This window comes from Lepisma saccharinum, chromosome 11, assembly GCF_977018435.1.
Source record: "Lepisma saccharinum chromosome 11, izLepSacc3.1, whole genome shotgun sequence".
In the NCBI taxonomy this organism is placed as follows: domain Eukaryota; kingdom Metazoa; phylum Arthropoda; class Insecta; order Zygentoma; family Lepismatidae; genus Lepisma; species Lepisma saccharinum.
In genome coordinates, this window is record NC_139239.1 from 44,531,242 (window position 1) to 44,550,224 (window position 18,983).

Consider the following 18,983-nt stretch of genomic DNA (forward strand, 5'->3'; position numbering starts at 1 on the left):
TGAGGGACCAAATATATTTTTTTCACGATTTTTGGTGATGACATGTTTTGAGATATTCAAGGTCAGAAGTCAAGGTCACGTGACAAAATTATATTTTTATCCAAAGGTAGGCTTGTTACAGGGAGGTTATTTCAGTCGTTCACCGCCAGCGTGACGGCCGTTCCGCGGACTCTTCATGCAACAGGTCCCGGCAAATTGCGTTCAGGAAGTCCGTAACAGAAACCGCTTGTTTTGTAATGTTTCCACTTTTCACAATTACAGTTACAATTACAAATAAGCACGTACCTTGTCGCACGGATGCAGGAAAAGGTGTCCTCCCAAATACAAATATTTCCGGCACCTTATTTCTGACATCTAATCTTAGATTAGACATCGCTACTTTATCCTCAGTTGACAGAAAGGGAAGACAGCATCCCGGCGCATAAAGCAAACCGAAAGCGTAAAATGATATTTAAAAGTAATAATAATGATGATCACTAACCTCCTGTGTTATAAGAGATGTTGAAAATGACTTCCTTCAACAGCAATACAACACGTTTCTTAGGTTCAAGAGATCCTGTCTATCGTAATCCCTGACCACTTTTCTGCAAGAATTCGTTTTCACGTAATTATCGTACATAAAAACTCTATGTTCAAGACTATATTTGTTTAACGACATAAGTAATGAATGAATAACAATTAACACACAATAAAGCACTGGCCACGAGTAAGCACATTACAATAACACAGTATAAGCAACACGCGTACTGATAAATGAACAGAAGTGAACATGAAAGTACACTGACGTCTGGTAGCCGACAGTGTTGCTAACCATTTTTCGGCAATGTCCCTACAGACGTAGTCAAAATGTCCCTACAACTGACCAAATGTCCCTACGCCAAGTAAAGTGACTAAAAAAAAACACCTCATGAGCATGCAAACAGAAGGTAAAATATACACATTTACTTACCAAATCTTTCTGCTCGGTGCTTCCACAATTAATGAAGGAGCGAATTTACAATACAGGACCTCTCCCCGATTTTTTGTAATATTTCGCATACTCACTAATTGAGGCCTCCTAATCACGAATTTGAAGTTAAAATTTGGGGGGTCACGTGTAGAAATTGCAAAATAAGTGACATTGAGTGGTCCGCGATCGGCACGATTGCTTATTATTTACCGGAAGATTTTGTGTTTCCAATACTTAAAAAACGAAATATACATTCCTGATATTACTACGACCCCAAATTTTAACTATGTTTGCCTATCCTAACCTAACCTAACCGTACCTGAATGGTTCGTGGGGCTGTCCGTCAATGGTTTGTTGGGCTACCCGTGCATGTTTTTTTCGAGCCCAAATTTTAACTATGTTTGCCTAACCTAACTTAACCTAAACTTACCGAGAATGGTCAGTGGGGCTATTCCTGAATGGTTTTGCGGTAATTGTGATTACGAACCGATAAAAAATATTATTTTCGTAGCACTTTAACGGCAAACGTTCATCATCGAAGACGCCATTTTCGTATCCTGCAATTTTATGATTGATGTACTGTTGCCAAATTTACCTGTAATCAAATCAGTTCTTCTACATCGTGATTGTCGCTGTCACATGTAAGCACGTTCTTTGGGCAATATACTGAAATCCATAAGTTTATTAATTAGCCCACAGCCATCCTCCTGCACACTCCACCTAACAATCTGTACAACATTAATAACTTTTTTACTGTTCTCTTCCGCCATTCTTACACGATCCATGCTCTCCAAGTATGAAATCAACAGTGTGGCAACGCTGTAGACAGCGTAACTAATTTTAATTTGTTCATATCAACAAATATGGCTACCATACTTGTATACGGAGAATCATTGCGAGAATTGAAAAGCTTATTTTACAACTTCTACACGTTAATGAACATTTTTCCCCCTCACCCCAACATGTTAACTTGAGATAAATAATCACGAATAATTATTTCGTGAGTATAAGACGTAGCATAGAAATTACAGAAGGGTCCGGTATTGTAAATTCTTGCCTTAATGAATAATAGGGGTGTGCTGGACAGAATTTTTTGGGTCGGGACGGGATCGGGACGGTAATTTTTTTAAATCCCGACATTCGGGACTGAAAAATTTGCAATTTCCCGACCAAGTCGGAAAATTTTCTGGACGGGAAATGTTCGAAATTTCCCGAAGCACTGGAAATCTCGAATTTTACAAGTCATTTTCACTTTAAGTGATTGTTTTTGCATTTCTAGAATAAAAACTTACAACTTTCGATAAGTTCCAGAAACTTACAAGGCAGAAAACGTCGAGAATTAACGACTTTTTAAAGTAAAGAATCCAGCACACCCCTAATGAATAACGTTGAGTCGTTTACTGTTGATTATGTTATTTGAAGTCATACATGCTGCTGCTGTGAAGAGATAGATGTTGGTTGGTGATGCTGTATTTCCTGCATTCTTTAACAATTTTGGTCCCATTTTATTTCCCTTTTTTGTTTTTGTATCACTTAACATTGAAAATATTCTTTCCGTTTCCGCGTTAGAATGCGGCAATGTTAGCACTATTTTCGCAAGAGTGGAAATGTTTTCAAAAAGGAACTTGCCTTGAAAGTTTTTGGTAACCGATAACATGTTCCAAAATTCTGATGGAGATCTGTTAGTTAGTTCTTTTTTCTCCTCCTCGCTAAAGTATCCAGATAAACTAATTCATAAAATGTAATTTACCAAGATTGAAAAAAGTACCTACGTTTTCCCTCATTTGGCAAAATCTGTCCCTACGTTCCTACGCGGGCGAAATTTAGTGAAAAGTCCCTATGCGTAGGGACATGTCCCTATGCGTAGGGACATGTCCCTACGGTTGGCATCACTGCCGACACGTGCAGTATGAAGCGCCCTCTCGCGGCTGACAACTCACCCAACCCCCGATAAGCTGCAGGCGCTGTGGCGACAACTGAGAATAAAGTAGCGATGTCTAATCTAAGATTAGATGTCAGAAATAAGGTGCCAGAAATATTTGTATTTGGGAGGACACCTTTTCCTGCATCCGTGCGACAAGGTACGTGCTTATTTCAATTGTAATTGTAACTGTAATTGTGAAAAGTGGAAACATTACAAAACAAGCGGTTTCTGTTACGGACTTCCTGAACGCAATTTGCCGGGACCTGTTGCATGAAGAGTCCGCGGAACGGCCGTCACTCTGGCGGTGAACGACTGAAATAACCTCCCTGTATATATCACTGGAAAGCTTGTTCAATTCCCTGTACAATAATCTTTATTTGAGCTTCCTAGGCAAAATAGTGGCGGAGTTACAGCACATTTAGTATAGCTAAGCGGGCTCAAAAAAGGCAATTTCTGCAAACTTTGACCTTGAATAATTTAACAATTACAAGACGCACGAGACTAAAAATTTTCATATTTACTAAGTTCTATGCATAGTTTCAACTCCCCAAATTTCATGAAAATCGGAGATGGTCAGGTTAAAAATTGCACATATCTGTGTTGATTTGGCATGGAATGACTCCAACCGATTTTTACAATATCTTTTCCCCCTATACATACATACATACATACATATACATATATATATATATATATATATATATATATATAGTGGGGAGAATACATATGTAGATATACATAAATAGGCTATATGTATTACATATTCACATAATTACATAATTATACAGGGTGTTTCAGAGCGACCCAGACACTACCTTTTTCTCGAGAACGGGAGATCGTATCAAGTTGAAAAAAAAAAAAAATGCACCACTAAGTTGGGCCCAAAGAATCCGTAGAAAGTATTTGCAACAGCCCGAAAGCCACCCTTTGTAGTTTTAGTGGGGGGACATGCCCCGTTCGTGCGATTTCCAAATGGTAACGGTATGTTTGGAATGCAGATTTGGAAAGGCGGGGAAAAAATACCATGGTCATATGAAACATTTGTCTGTACCACCTACCGTTTTCCGTGTAGAAAATGGTTTTGCAAAAAGGAAGGTGAGCCAAATCGAGTATGCCGAGCTTAACAATTAAGATAAGTGCAGCACCATAACAGTTTCGGAAAGTGCAGGACACAAGCTTTCAAAAGATATGCCACATGATGACTGCGGGACTAAAAAAGGATGAAACCGCATCACCCAAAAAAGGGGGTCTAAAGTTAGGGAAGGACTCGAAAATTTCAAATGGCAAGGGGGGTCGAGTAATGCTTCGTTTTAAAGGACACACAAATCGTGAAAAGGATGCGAACGATTTTGTAATCTACTGACCGGTTTCAAAATGGCGACCAAAACAATTCCGACTCCTGAACTTGGTGTTCCAAAGTGAGGAATTACGTACGTAAATAGCAAAACACAAGCACTGGACAGAGTACATAAGATCCTGTGCAAACAATTATGGTAATGGGTCCGCTCTTGAAACACCGTACCTACTACTGTAAGCTTTGTTTGAGCTGCAATTTTGACCGCCCTTCACACTTTCTCCAGGCTTAGGACTGGCAACGAATGGTTTACTGTCATGCACAATAAGGAATTCGTTGGCGTGTTTAACGGCTGCTTCGCCAACGAAAAGGGTCCTTTTCTCACAATTGATTGCCAAACCATTGTTTGACAAGAGAAATAGGCCTAACTGAAATGATGAAAAGAAAAACGAAAGAGTAATCAGAAACCAATGAAAAACAAAAACGAGAAGAAAAAGTAAAGCAAGCACCCAGTGTGATGCACATTTACCAACTTACATTAAATGTTCGAAATGTCTTCACTCTGTCTCAATGCATTTCTGCACACGGACATTGAAATCATTCTGTGCTGCAATAACTTCTGCCTCACTAATCTGCCTGGATGCAGCAACTATGCGCTCGATCATGTCGTCCCTCGTTGTATGGCGATTTTGGTAAACGATTTCTTTCAGTCGTCCCAAGAGGTAATAATCTAAACATGTTAAGTCTGGTGACCTAGGAGGCCAGGGCACAAACCCACCTCTACCTACCCAGCGACCACGAAACATTGCATTCACCTGATTCCTCGCTGTCAGCTCAAAATGTTGTTGGGAAGCAATCTTGTTGTAGCCACATGTGAGTTCTGATGTGTAAGGGGACGTCTTCGAAAAGACTGAGCAATTGTTCTTGAAGAAATGTGCGGTTCATAACACCCGTAAGCCTCGCTTGAAAAAAATGAGGTCCAATTATTCGTCCACCGATGATTCCACACCACACATTCACAGACCATCTACGTTGGTGATCAACCTCTTACATCCACCGTGGGTTTTCGGCGGCCCAGTAATGCATGTTGTGCCGATTTACCTGACCATCACTTTTAAATGTAGCCTCGTCAGACCACAACATTTCGTCAAAGAATCGAACATTTGCATACACTTGAGCTTGAGACCTCAAGCAAAAGTCTAGCCTGCTTTGAAAATCAGTTCCGTGTAGCTCTTGATGCAAGGACACGTGGTACGGATGAATTCTGTGATCCTTTAAAATCCTTCTCACTGTACTTGCGCTGACACCAGAATCACGAGCAACTTGCCTGATACTCCTGTGAGTATTGAGATGGAAGGCTGCAAGTACACCAGCAGAACTCTCATCTCGAACAGGCCGAGCAATGCGTTCATGTTTGTGACTGCTAGAAGGCTGAACATTGCCCCTTCTGCGTACACGATCGGCAAGGGTGCGAAAAACATGTTTTGAACGATGTTCCCGATCGGGATACCTTGCAGCATACACACGAGCAGCAGCAGAACTATTTCGTTGGCACTCGCCCAACACCATGAGCATATCAAATGCTTCTTAGTTCGTGAAATACATTATTAGTTCACATTCAACAATTTTCCACTGCGAATTAAGTACAGGAATGCACACTACCCGCGAGGAATGCACTGTAGAACGTCCTGAGGTACCATACAATGCCTTCGACGATGCAACCACTTGTAACAGACAACGGTGAATGAGACCAAGATTGGAAGGGCGTATTCGCGTTATCAGTGGAATCACACTGGAACCGACTGCTATGCAGGAGAGCTCGTGACACCTCGACCCGTAGTACTTTCCGATTGCCTTTGTTGAACTGGGCCGTGGGAACAGCGTACGTGCAGTCAAATGTAACTGGATGCACCGGCAATTGGCGTACTTTGTAATTTGTTGACTTGGCCAGCATGCTGTGTTGTGTACTGCAGCCTACCCAACACGTGGACTTATGCTTATTCCTACTCGTACACAATGGACCTGAAGTTCTATTCACTGCATGTTGTACACTCACAGAGGCATGTACTAATACGAAACCGCAAACCTCTCACCCGGACGTTCGGTACACTGACGTTACATGTGACGGGTGGCATGGTCTGACAATGGTAGCGAACCAGTAACCATTTAGAAACCTTGTCACGAATAAACAGCTGTTCAGCTGGCATTCTTTGTACAGGATGTCATGTACTCTGTCCAGTGTTTGTGTTTTGCTATTTACGTACGTAATTCCTCACTTTGGAACACCAAGTTCAGGGATCGGAATTGTTTTGGTCGCCATTTTGAAACCGGTCAGTAGATTACAAAATCATGTTCGCATCCTTTTCACGTTTTGTGTGACCTTTAAAACGAGGTATTACTCGATCCCCCTTTAAAACGAGGTATTACTCGACCCCCCTTGCCATTTGAAATCTTCGAGTCCTTCCCTAACTTTAGACCCCCTTTTTTGGGTGACGCGGTTTCATCCTTTTTTAGTTCCGCAGTCATCATGTGGCATATCGTTGGAAAGCTTGTGTCCTGCACTTTCCGAAACTGTTATGGTGCTGCACTTATCTTAATTGTTAAGCTCGGCATACACGATTTGGCTCACTTTTTTTTTTTTTTTTTTTTTTTTTTTTTTTGCAAAACCATTTTCTACACGGAAAACGGTAGGTGGTACAGACAAATGTTTCATATGACAATGGCATTTTTTCCCCGCCTTTCCCGCCCTGTATACCCATATGTATGAAAGTAAACATACGTGTATATATATATATATATATATATATATAAATATATAATATATATATATAATTATTAATACATAATACATTTACTTTTATTAGCTATTTATTAGGTATGCGTTTCTGACAAACCACGATAAATAAATTAACCCACTATTCGATGCTCTGTTGATTTTTTTAATGTCGTTTATTTTAGCTAAGCGGGGAGATGAGGGGAGGATAAATAAATCTCTCCTTGCTTAGGTAGCTACTATAACTGTGTCAAGAAAGTGTAGATGTTTGTCATTAGAGCCCGGAAGTTTGGCAAAATGCCTCTTTTTATCTACTGCATATATTGATAAAATTTTTCCAGATATACGTTTCTTATGTTGTTTCGAATGTTTTGGAAGCCTTTTCATTTTGCCTATTTTGCCTATTTGGGACCCCACTTCCTACTTTTAATTATAATGCCTTTTTTTGCCTTTTTCAATGAAATTTGACATTTTTTTTTTAAAAAAATGTGTATATAAATTATTTTTCTCCCAAAATACGTTGTTGGCATTTATTTTTCTTCCGTTTATTATGTGAATAATTTTCGCCTTATTTAAGTAATATTGAACTCACACATGTTTCAATATTGCTTAAGGAGAAAAGTGTGAGAAAAAAGTATTTCATGCTGAGTCAGGATATTGCCTTTCGGTTAACATTTCTTGTGCATGATTGACTGCCGAAGTGGACAGGTTGATTTCGAACACAAAAAAAATATTTCTGAAATCTCCCTCTCGAACCCGAAAATTTCAGGAAGTTGCGATTGAGCTTAGTTTACCTTAGCAACCAGTCTTGATGAGATAGGGAACCTGGATATCAGCAACTATATACCGTGCGTCCATTTCGATCTGCAGCCGAGAGATCGGGAGAAGCGTGGCGGGCGGCGCTGACGGAGATGCCGACATTTGCGGCCTGAAATGCCCGCTTATTTTTATGGACATATGCAGACATTTATATAAATATTGCAAAACGAGCACTAACCTGTGTTATAAGAGTATGGTTTTAATTTTAGTAGCTTAGTGACTGTATGCGCCGATGATTTTGACACGCCCACCTCGTGAAACACGGCGTAGAGGTTTGTTTGGAGAACGTTCTAACGCTGCACCAATATCATCGAGTTTTGCTTCGGTTAGAATCCGTCGTTTTTGCTTAGGTGTTTTAAAATTTAACGATACAGTTTCTCGTAATTTAAGGACAAGATGTCTAACCGTATCTCTGTGTGGAGTTGAAACGCATGGGAATTTCTGTACAAATTACCTACACACGTCTCGACACGAGTTTGTTTTCACGTACGTGTCTTACATAAAAAATCTTTGTTCTAACGTGAATCTTGCGGCTGGCATTCCAATCGTCTCACTGACACGTCACACATACACACTACAATAACACAAACAAGTAACTGCAAGTAACCAAGAATAACACTCTTGCGCACAGTACGAAATTAACACGCTCTTGGTTTACATTGCTCGCCACTATATTTACAACTCTGTCTTCATCTAGTCGCGAAGGAACAAAAAACTCGAGCTCGGAGATTTCGGATTGCAAGGAAGCTCACGAACACTATTGACTTTTAACGGTTTCTTCTACAGCGTAATCTTGATACAGCGTTGCACATTCAAAACCTCCAAACGATCCCCATCGGCACAAAACTCTTTCAAGGATATAAACTTAAGCAGGACGTTACTGGTCAAAACTATGATTAAAATGTTTTATTATCTGTGGCTCTTAACATCGTTTCTAAAGCGTATTTTTTTGTGTATATAAGAGCAGAACTTGGATGAATTACAGAAGAACTTTTTCGTGTTATAACACAGGTTAGTGATCGTTTTGCAATATTTATATAAATGTCTGCATATGTCTATAAAAATAAGCGGGCATTACAGGCCGCAAATGTCGGCATCTCCGTCAGCGCCGCCCGCCACGCTTCTCCCGATCTCTCGGCTGCAGATCGAAATGAACGCACGGTATATATATATATATATATATATATATATATATATATATATATATATATATTTGGTTGTAGCTTTTCAGCTATGCACCACTTACATTTGTTTTACATTTTATAATTTTATAATACAATATTTTCTCTCGCAATATAGTTGGTAAGTACATATATTATTTTCTTAGTTGGGTTCCTCAAAAGTGTTGACAAGACGTATGCGCCATTATATCCTGCTTCTTTTAGATCTCTTAAGAAATAATCACTCGTAGTTACATTAAGACGACATTCAAATATAATATGATCAGGTGTTCCTTCAGTTGCACCACACTGACAGATTGGGGATTGTACAATCTTCCTAGTGTACAAGTCTTTAGGGGCTAGGGTGTAATTTAGCCGACATCTAAGAAGGCTTGTTAAAGAGTTTCTTGAAAGGTTAATGTCTTGATACCAAGGTTCTTTAGGTATAAGTGGTTGAATTTAATAATATTTTTTCCCATTAGTCTTCCCTGTAATTGTTCATTGTTTCTGCCAACTTTTCAATAATTCTGTTTTAGCATTCGACTCTAGCGCTTTTGCAGAAAATGTAATCCGAAGCGATCGGTGACTTGATTCTTCAGCTGCTTACACTGGGTTAATTGTTTCACACCGACCTCGCCTGTACGTACAAAATCTGGTAGATTCAACAATGGAAATCTGGAAACGGAAGCAGCGAATTCCGAACGGGCTAATGCCACGTTACACTTGATTTGTGGAGACGTGGCTGCAATTCTAATCTGCACGTCAATCTTTGTGTCATGTACTTCTTGCTGTTAGTATGGCCGGATTAAGGTGGGTGCTATTGATGCTGCAGCATTAGGCCCATTCCTGAAATAGGCCCAGATGAAAACAGACCAGAATTTTCCAAAAGCCTAACTGTTTTCTCTTGCTATATCCTATTAACCTGAAAATAAATCTTAGAATGAAATTTGGAGCCCCAATTTCGGACGCCTAGACACAGCGTTACTTATTATACAGTTACTATTATTCTTTGCGCTGTCATGTAACTATAACGTCGTTGTGTTTATTGTTCACCGAAGATTTCAAGCATCAGGCCCAATTTCGTCTTAATCTGGCCCTGGCTGTTACCGAAAACTTGAGACTACGTTGGTCCAAGTAGCGCAAAAATATTTTTTCCATATTTTTTTTTCAAAACCAGAGATAAGTTGGAGAAAATATAGTCTCATTTTTAGCATGCGACCGGGGGGCAAAAAGTGCCCCCCCCCCCCCCGGTTCCGACGTCCCTGAAATTTCCGTTTATCTTTTTCTTATACTTAAGTTTCACAATGTCAGGCTTCTGCTCCACGTGACCTTTTCTTATCTTCTTCAAATGAATGTTTATTTCGCCCACCAGTATGACATGATCTGAGTGTCCCAGTGAAGGTCATTGTATTTTTCAGTCAATTTCGGAATCTCTCTTGTATCAAGATATAGTCTATCTGGTATCGGTTATTGTTCTTTTATGTTGCTGGGATAGCATATTTCCAAAATTAGTAAATTCCTTTCACGTTTCACAGAAATTATCTAAGAGATCACACCTCTCATTTCTTCTTTCCTAATCCATATCACTACTGGCCTTCCTGCTTCCATCCTGACATCCTCTACATCATTCCTGTCACCCACGACAATGGTGATCTTTTATTTTTTCATTGTTCTCCTTCACTACTACTTCTGTTAATACATTATGTGACATGTAAACTTGTAAATATTAACACATTCTTGAATTCACTGTGGACTTATAAATTTGAATAAACAAAGAAACGTGGAAAAATAATCATTCAAATATGCCATTTCTGTATAATGTACAGGAATAAATGTATGTTGGTGGCTTTGTATAGTCTTGTACTTTTACTATTCAATTGATGCATGTATGTTAAATATACTATGTGCAGAATAATTTTTACACAATTATTTCTACATTTTGATGTTTATGTGAACTTCCTAAGTTGCGTATACTTGTTTTATTGAGGTTTTTCTCTGTTTTCAGACATGGACCCAATCCTTTTCAGTTTCAGAGTGAAATTTTATCCTCCCGATCCATTTCGGTTGAAGGAGGAAATCACACGGTACCAGATCTACCTACAGCTGAAGAGAGATTTGCTCCATGGCCGCCTGTATTGTACACAAGAAGAAGCATCTCTCTTGGGAGCATATGTTTTGCAGTGTAAGTTTACATTTGAATATTTTGTTGTATGTTCAAGTTTGATTTTTTTTAAAAAAATATTTAGTTTACATCACTTTTCTGGTACATTTGCAAAGGAACATCGATGTTCAGGCCAGGACATGAACCTAGAACCTTTAGTGGCTAGATCGTTAATCAAGCCATCAAAGCAGCTAGTTTGAATATTTAATTATCTTATGTGTATTGTGTGGGTAGATAATGACAATATATGATGTGATGAAAAGTTCGTGGTAGTGTTGCCCACGAGACGGGACGAGACTGACCACCTGTCTCGTCTCGTTTTCCAGACGAGACATGAGACGGGACGAAACGACTCCTGAAAAGTCTCGTCTCGTCTCGAAAGTCTCGAAAAAATATAAACAAAATAACTAATCAATTGCAAATATTTATTTATTCGGAATAAAGCATTTTCTTTGGAAACCCAAAACAGCTTCTATTACATGAATAAAGATCTGCAAGATTCTCCCCTCGAAAAATCCTAATTCGTCACACGTTGTCCGTAACGAATTTGCCCAGACTTTAACCTCGCGTCCCAGCTATCTTAACTTGCAAAATCCTTGTATCTTCCTACTGAAATTTCCTCAGAACACCTTAAATCTGGCAACTATCTGCTACCCAAAGAGCTCTCTTCCATTCATTCTTGCGCAAGACGATCCGGAGGAAGTCACTGCCATTGTTTACTATGGCCCTGTTCCAGCCATACTGGCCTGAATCGTCATAAAATTTCTCGGCCAAACAGACCCTTCTTTCATTTGCAACCCTCTTCTCAAAATTCACAGCAGCTTGGAGTGCTGGTTGCAAACTCCAAAGATTTCGCACTAAAAACCTAGGTAAAGGTAAAGTTCCAAGTGCATATAACATAGTGCCATGAAGGCATATTTACGGGATGTGGGGGAAAGGTCATTTTGGAGGCGAAGTGATCAGCATCACACTCCGGCTCTTTTGCCCTCCAGGAATGCTCCCATGCACCCATTGATATGAGGCTGTTGAGCCCCGGAGCTGCTTTATGTGGGGACATTGCGGAATAATTCCTACCTTTATTCACCCACCCCGGGAATCGAACCCAGGTCTCCCGCTTGGCAGTCAGACGCCCTAACGATTGCACCACCGCGGCTCTAAAAACCTAGTAAAAGCTAGTTCAATTAGATACTCTGCTGGGACGTAAAGAACATAAAATTGCCTGAAGTCATAGGATTAATAAGCGACATGCGACAGCAACAAGTATCGCTTGGAAATGAAGCCTCAGTAAACGTAACCTTCCGAATCGAAGCACCGCGTGTCTCTTGTCGCTTCCGTGTTTCTCAAATTGGGTCGTTTTCTTAATATCGAGCGTAGAATCGCCTCGATCTGTTCGTACTGCCCGTGCGGCGAATACTTTTATCATAGATGGAACGGAAGGGGATCCTGTCGCTTGTTACTTCAGCGTAAACCCCCGTGTGGCTTGTCGCCTGTCTCGTGTTCCTTCTGTCTGAAAGCTCCCTGCGTGTACGATGGCTAAAGAGTGGATGGGAGCTAGAAAAGCAAGGCAGATTCTATTCATAATCTAGCTATTGATAATCAACAAACTTTATTTGATATACTAATGTTCTTATGATTAAGGAATGATATTTATTCTCACTATAGCTACAGTGAGCAAAGTGATTACAGGTTTAACCCATTTTCGAGAATAATATTTTGTGATGTCTCCCAGTTGTAACTTTTGTTGGTATAACCTGCATTACTTTTACGAGACGAGACAGAACCTTTCGAGACGAGACACGAGACGGGACAAACGAATATTTTCGAGATGAGACAGCATTTCCACGAGATGAGGCGAGTCAGACCAAAGTCTCGTCTCATCTCGTGGGCAACACTAGTTCGTGGCCTGACCCAGAAGAAATGCAGTGGGAATGATGCAGCTCCTCTCGAAGCTCAATGCAATTTCTTGCACGATGTTCCAACTTTTGAAGACCGCTTAAAAACCATCTCAAATTTTCTCCTCGCACAAACGTTCCACGGCAGTGTTCACCTCGTGATCGGGTAGAAAATGGCGTCCCTTCAGGTGATTTTTCGAGTTGGCGTAGGAGAAGGTGTGAGACCTATAGAAAAACATTTTGAAGTTAGTGTTGTACATCTTGCACAATATAATTTAATAATAGCATGTTGCTACAGAACACCTGATGCAGACTATACAATATTCATAAAAAATCTGCCAGTATTGTTAGATGAATTAAAAAGTTATACATGTGAAATTGTGGTATGTGGGGACCTAAACATTGATTTTCTAAAAAATACAGGATGGAAACTGCACTTTGAAGCCACAATAAACACTTTTGGCCTAAAGCAAATTGTAACTACACCCACGCGCATAACGAAAGAGACACTCTCCCTCATAGACCACATGTTAATAAGTGTACACTCAAAAGAGTTTCAATGTGAAAACATATCAGTCCGCTTCTCCGACCATGAAGCACAATTTTTATGTCTCACATGTAAAAGAGAAGCTACTGAATATCATAGAAAGCCACTAAAAATGCAGAAACGTAAATATGATGAAGGTTCTATACTCATGTTTATTGGAAAACTAAACAGTGAAAATTGGGAAGATATTTATAATTTACCTTCCACAAACGAAAAATTTAATCTCTTTCTGAACAAAATTATCTTGTTACACAATGAATGTTTTCCACCTAAACAAGTAAACAGATCCACTAAGTGTAAACCATGGGTCACAAACGGAATCAGAATCTCAAGTAGAAAACTAAAAATGCTCCATTCTGAAAGTAAGGTGAATCCCAATCCATCTTTTCTGAAATATTACAAGAGGTATAAGCAAATATATAAAAATGTACTCCACCAATCAAAAATTAATCATAATGACCGTAAAATCAATAATTCAAACAATAAATGTAAAACAATGTGGGAAATTATAAGAAATGCATCAACAAAACACCAATCTTTACGTAATAATATGGTGATATGTATTAATGGAAAAGAAGTCCAGCATCCCCCTAATGTTGCGAATGCTTTCAATGAGTATTTTGTAAATGCAGTTCCAAATAGAAGGAATGGGTTTATGGCTGCTCCAGAAGAATATTCTACACACATAACAGTAAATGACAAATCCTTGTTCATTTCCCCAATTACTGAACAGGAATTAAAGATAATCTTCAGGCGTATAAAAAACAAACGATCTTCCAGCATTGATGAAATACCAGATTTCCTAATTAAGAAATGTTATAGTTCCCTATGTCAACCATTACTACATATAATAAACAATTCCATTGAACAGGGTATTTTCCCAGACAGGCTAAACCATTACTGAAGAAAAATGACCCAATGGATTTATCAAATTACAGGCCCATTTTGCAACTCTCAGTCTTCTCAAATAATTATTGAACATGCAATAATGATGAGAGTAGAAAATTTCTGTAGTAAACACTCAATCTTAAGCTTGTCGCAGCATGGTTTTACGTCTGAACGAAGCACGAAAACAGCATTAGCAGACTTAGTAGAATGTGTCACACAATCGCTGAATAATTGTAATCACACGGTAGGAGTCTTTTGTGACCTATCAAAAGCTTTCGATTCTGTAAATCACGAGATATTGCTGTGGAAACTTCAAAAACTTGGTATTCGTGGACTACCACAAAAGTGGTTTCAATCTTACCTTACCAATAGAAAGCAAATTGTAGAAATCGCTCACACCACAGCAAAAGGATACGTAACACTTTAACACTCCACCATGAAAAGTGTAACATGTGGGGTGCCTCAGGGAAGTATTCTTGGCCCTCTTTTGTTTCTTATGTACATAAATGATTTACCAAACGTTATACCCGAAGCAAATGCAATATTATATGCTGATGATACAAATATGATAGTAACAGACACTTCGAAAGATGCTCTACAATCTAAGGCTAATAATGTATTAAACAAATTAGATGACTGGTTTTTAAATAATAATCTACTCCTCAACAGCAAAAAAACAAACAAATTACATTACATTTTCTACAATCCAAACCAAATAAGCCTCAATCTAATATCTGGGAATACACAACTAGAGCCTAAAAAAAAATCAAAATTTCTGGGTATCATTCTGGATGAACACCTTAGCTATGCAGAACACATAAACACGCTACAATCAAAATTAAGTAGTGTGTGCTTTCCCCTTCGAGAAATGGTAGACATCTCAAGCACCCAAACTGTAAAGTGCCTTTATATGACAAACTTTGATGCTTTACTAAGATACGGTATTATGGTTTGGGGTAACAAGGGCCACTCCAATGTCCTTTTTATGCTTCAAAAAAGAGCTATAAGAATCATAGCTGGAGTAAAGAAAACTTATTCATGTAGAACTCTTTTCCGTAAACTTAATGTGTTAACTCTCCTCTGCATATACATTTATTGAATGCTTAATTTATGTTAAGCAAAATATTTCCAACTTTGCCACAAATGAGGAAATACATGGCCTAAACACAAGAAATAAAGACAAACTTCACATAAAACACTGCCACCTTAACTTATGTAAGTAAGGTCCCTTAAACTCTTCCATAGATCTCTACAATAAACTACCACAAGATGTGAGGAAAGAACCAAAATTGATGATATTCAAGCACAAGATAAAATCAATGCTTCTGAAGCATGTTTTTTATTCTATAGCTGAATACATGGAAGTGACTTTTACATAAGACAAATGTACATAATGTAGTATAATCACATATTATTCTTGTAAAATTAAATGTCAAATGAAAGTGGATAATTAGTATCACCTAGAAGTAAGCTGCAATGTTCTATATCTTCTCATGTTATATTTTTTTGTGATTTTGATATAATACCAGAGTAAGACCCAATTTTTTACAATTTTTGGCTATATATTTTGTATTTGTAAAATCTATTAATGTAATATTGTATTGTAATGTAAGTATTGACATGTCCTATATTACCATGTACTGTAATTTGTACACACCGGTAGTCCTTGGATGCAAAATAAACTAAACTAAACTAGTCTGACCAGATCAGGGGAATAGGGGGATCATCAAGACATTGAAAGTCCCAAGTCACGTAGTTTCAGCTGTGTTTGCAATGCTCGATGAGCAGGCTCATTGTCGTGGAGGAATAGGGCTTCCTCTATGAGCTTTCCTTGGCGTTGCAACTTCAGAATCTTCTTCACTCGGGTGAGTTATGATGTGTCGTACTCTGCATTAAGTGTCTGGCCTGGTAGGTAATCTATAAGTAACACGTCGTCCTTATTCCGGGAAAATGAAGCAAGGACCTTCCCTGCAGGCTTTTGTGCTTTGAACTTTTTAGGGCAAGGTTAATCAGAGTGCCGCCATTCCATTGACTGTTGTTTTGCCTCCTGCTTATGTAACATAATTTCCTCCATGGTAACGAATCTTGGCAGGAATTGCTCGGTTTGTTCAAAATGGGACACGATTTTCCTGAATGCCTCCATCCTTTTACACTTTTGGTCACCTTCCTTCAAATCGTTTGGGAACATGGTCGTGCCACAAACTTTTCAGCGCCCCTGTATTTAGCCTATCCAGGGCTGAGTGGTAATGGTTAAGTCCAGTGCCATATTCTCCATGCTACCATACTGCCGGTAATCCAACTTTTTTCATATATTTTTATACATTTAGCTTTACTATATGGGTAATTACTCATTATATATTCTGCTAACTATTAAAACAAGCTTGTAAACCTGAATTTAACTAAATTATTTAAAGAACTTAAATTGTTACCTACGTCACTTATTGTTCTCCATTGCACCCTTCTGACGATGGGATTTCCTCCTCGATTGTACACTCTCCGCTCCAAACAGCTTTGGTGGAAGAACACTGCTTCTTCCTTTCTGCTTTCTGTACTGCACTTGGCAGACGCAGTGTTGCTACATGAAGGAAAATTTCCTTTGCTGCAAGGAAATTCAGGTTCAATTTGCACAGTGGTAAATTGACTTATGGAACCTTTTTCTATAGAAAATAAAATAAGTACCAGAAGTTGGTGCAAAAATTTGCTAATTGTAGTTTTGCCATAGTAAGTATACAAAAGGTGATTTTTCAAAATTTCTTGTTTCAGCTGAGATTGGAGATTATGATCCAGAAGAGCATGTGGAGAATTATGTTTCAGAGTTCAAACTTCTTCTGAAGCAAACCATTTTGATAGAAGAAAAGATCGTGGAAATTCATTCGACGCAGCTCAAAGGACAAACACCAGCAGAAGCGGAGACTAACTTTTTGAGGAAAGCCTACTTGTTGGACACATATGGAGTTGATCCACATCCTGTTAAGGTAAATCATGGAATGTGTAGAAACTTGAGACCACTTTTTTATTATTAGAGAACATTGACAGTTTTGTTATATGTCTGTAATCAATTTGTCTGTAATTCATATTTAAAGGTGCTGAAGAAAATATACTCGTAACTCTTCTCCTGCTGTTAAAATTTTGAATAAGTAGTAAACTGGTCCTGAAAATTGTAGGACAATACCGTTTACTACTATGATAGATTTATGACAAAATCTCCATCTGGAATAAATATTAACTTCTCATTAATTATTATTTTGTAGTTTAATGCTGCTTGATATTGAATTTTTATTTTAGGATCATAGAGGGAATCAGTTGTACCTTGGGATCAATCATTTAGGCATCTTAACTTTCCAAGGCAGCAGAAAGACACATCACTTCAAATGGAATGAGGTGCAGAAGATTAACTACGAAGGGAAAATGTTCATTGTTCATCTGACTTTCAATGAGGTAATATAATATAGCATTATCTACAATACATACACTCCAAACAGTTATAAATTATAGTTTATATAATAGAAACATGTGCATTATAAAGTAATCACAAAAGTAATGAAATAATAAAGAATAGTGGAACCTCGGTTTTATATTTTTCAGGAGACCCAAGGGGCAAAAAAATGTGGGAAAATGTAAAATCTTGGAAAATTTCATAACATAAAATTCAGGATCATAAAATTGGGATTTCACTGTGTTACTTAGTAGTATTTGTCACAATATTTAAAATTTTAAACAACATAACGTATAAATGTTTTTTTTTCAGTTATTACATTTATTTACTTATGTTTAACACATATTTATGTGCCCAATTATACATCTGCCTTTCTCCATGCTTGTTATTCCATTCTCTATCCATTAAATTTTTGGTTGTCCTGTCTTCCTCATTTCTGGTGGAGTGGAGTCTAGTAATTTCTTTAACTTTTGTTTCATATCTTACTATTCCAACCATTTTGATTTAACAAAATCCATTATTGAATGCTGCATATTTATCTTTGTTAGAGAAGTTCCAAAACTATTCACATAAAGAGCTCTTCACTCTGTTGTCTTCAGTCTTTCTCAGTATGCATCATTCTGAAGATCCAAAAAAAGAGCTCTTCACTCTGTTGTCTTCAGTCTTTCTCAGTATGCATCATTCTCAACATAGTACAATGTGACTGTAAAGGGAAATTAAGATTGATTTTTTTATTAATCAGTGCTGTTTCATCCATTTTAAAGGGAAATATTGACCATATGAAGAGGGGGTTATAACTTTCACAAGCCCTCTTGTTAGCCACACTAGTTCTTTGTTTACACTGATACTATGTCCATATTATTTCTTGTTTTTCTGGTCATAATGTGATTTTACTTGGAGTAATTTTGTTCTTTAGGCACAAAAATTCCCGTGTGTGACAAATTTTTAAATCTTCAGGCTAGTAGTTGAGTTTATCAAGATAGATAACCAAGTGTGATTCAAGTTCATGCTCAAGTACTTGCATAAAAAATTACACATACTTCTAATAGGAACAGTAATGACCCATTATAAAACAGTGGTGAACTTGGGAAATTCCATATGTAATAGCAGTATTTCATGGTATTATAATGGGTATAAACA

General features: G+C 38.2%; 1 protein-coding gene across 7 annotated transcripts in view; it reads left to right on the top strand.

Moving 5' to 3' along the window:
* Positions 1-18,983, top strand: part of Frmd5 (FERM domain containing) — a 366,456-nt gene that overhangs the window by 296,482 nt on the left and 50,991 nt on the right. For all 7 annotated transcript variants that reach the window (XM_083130972.1, XM_083130979.1, XM_083130977.1 and 4 more), the window contains exons 4-6: positions 10,925-11,101; positions 17,171-17,382; positions 17,693-17,845. In XM_083130972.1, coding sequence (XP_082987098.1) covers positions 10,925-11,101; positions 17,171-17,382; positions 17,693-17,845 — 542 coding nt within the window. The remainder of the gene's footprint in view (positions 1-10,924; positions 11,102-17,170; positions 17,383-17,692; positions 17,846-18,983) is intronic.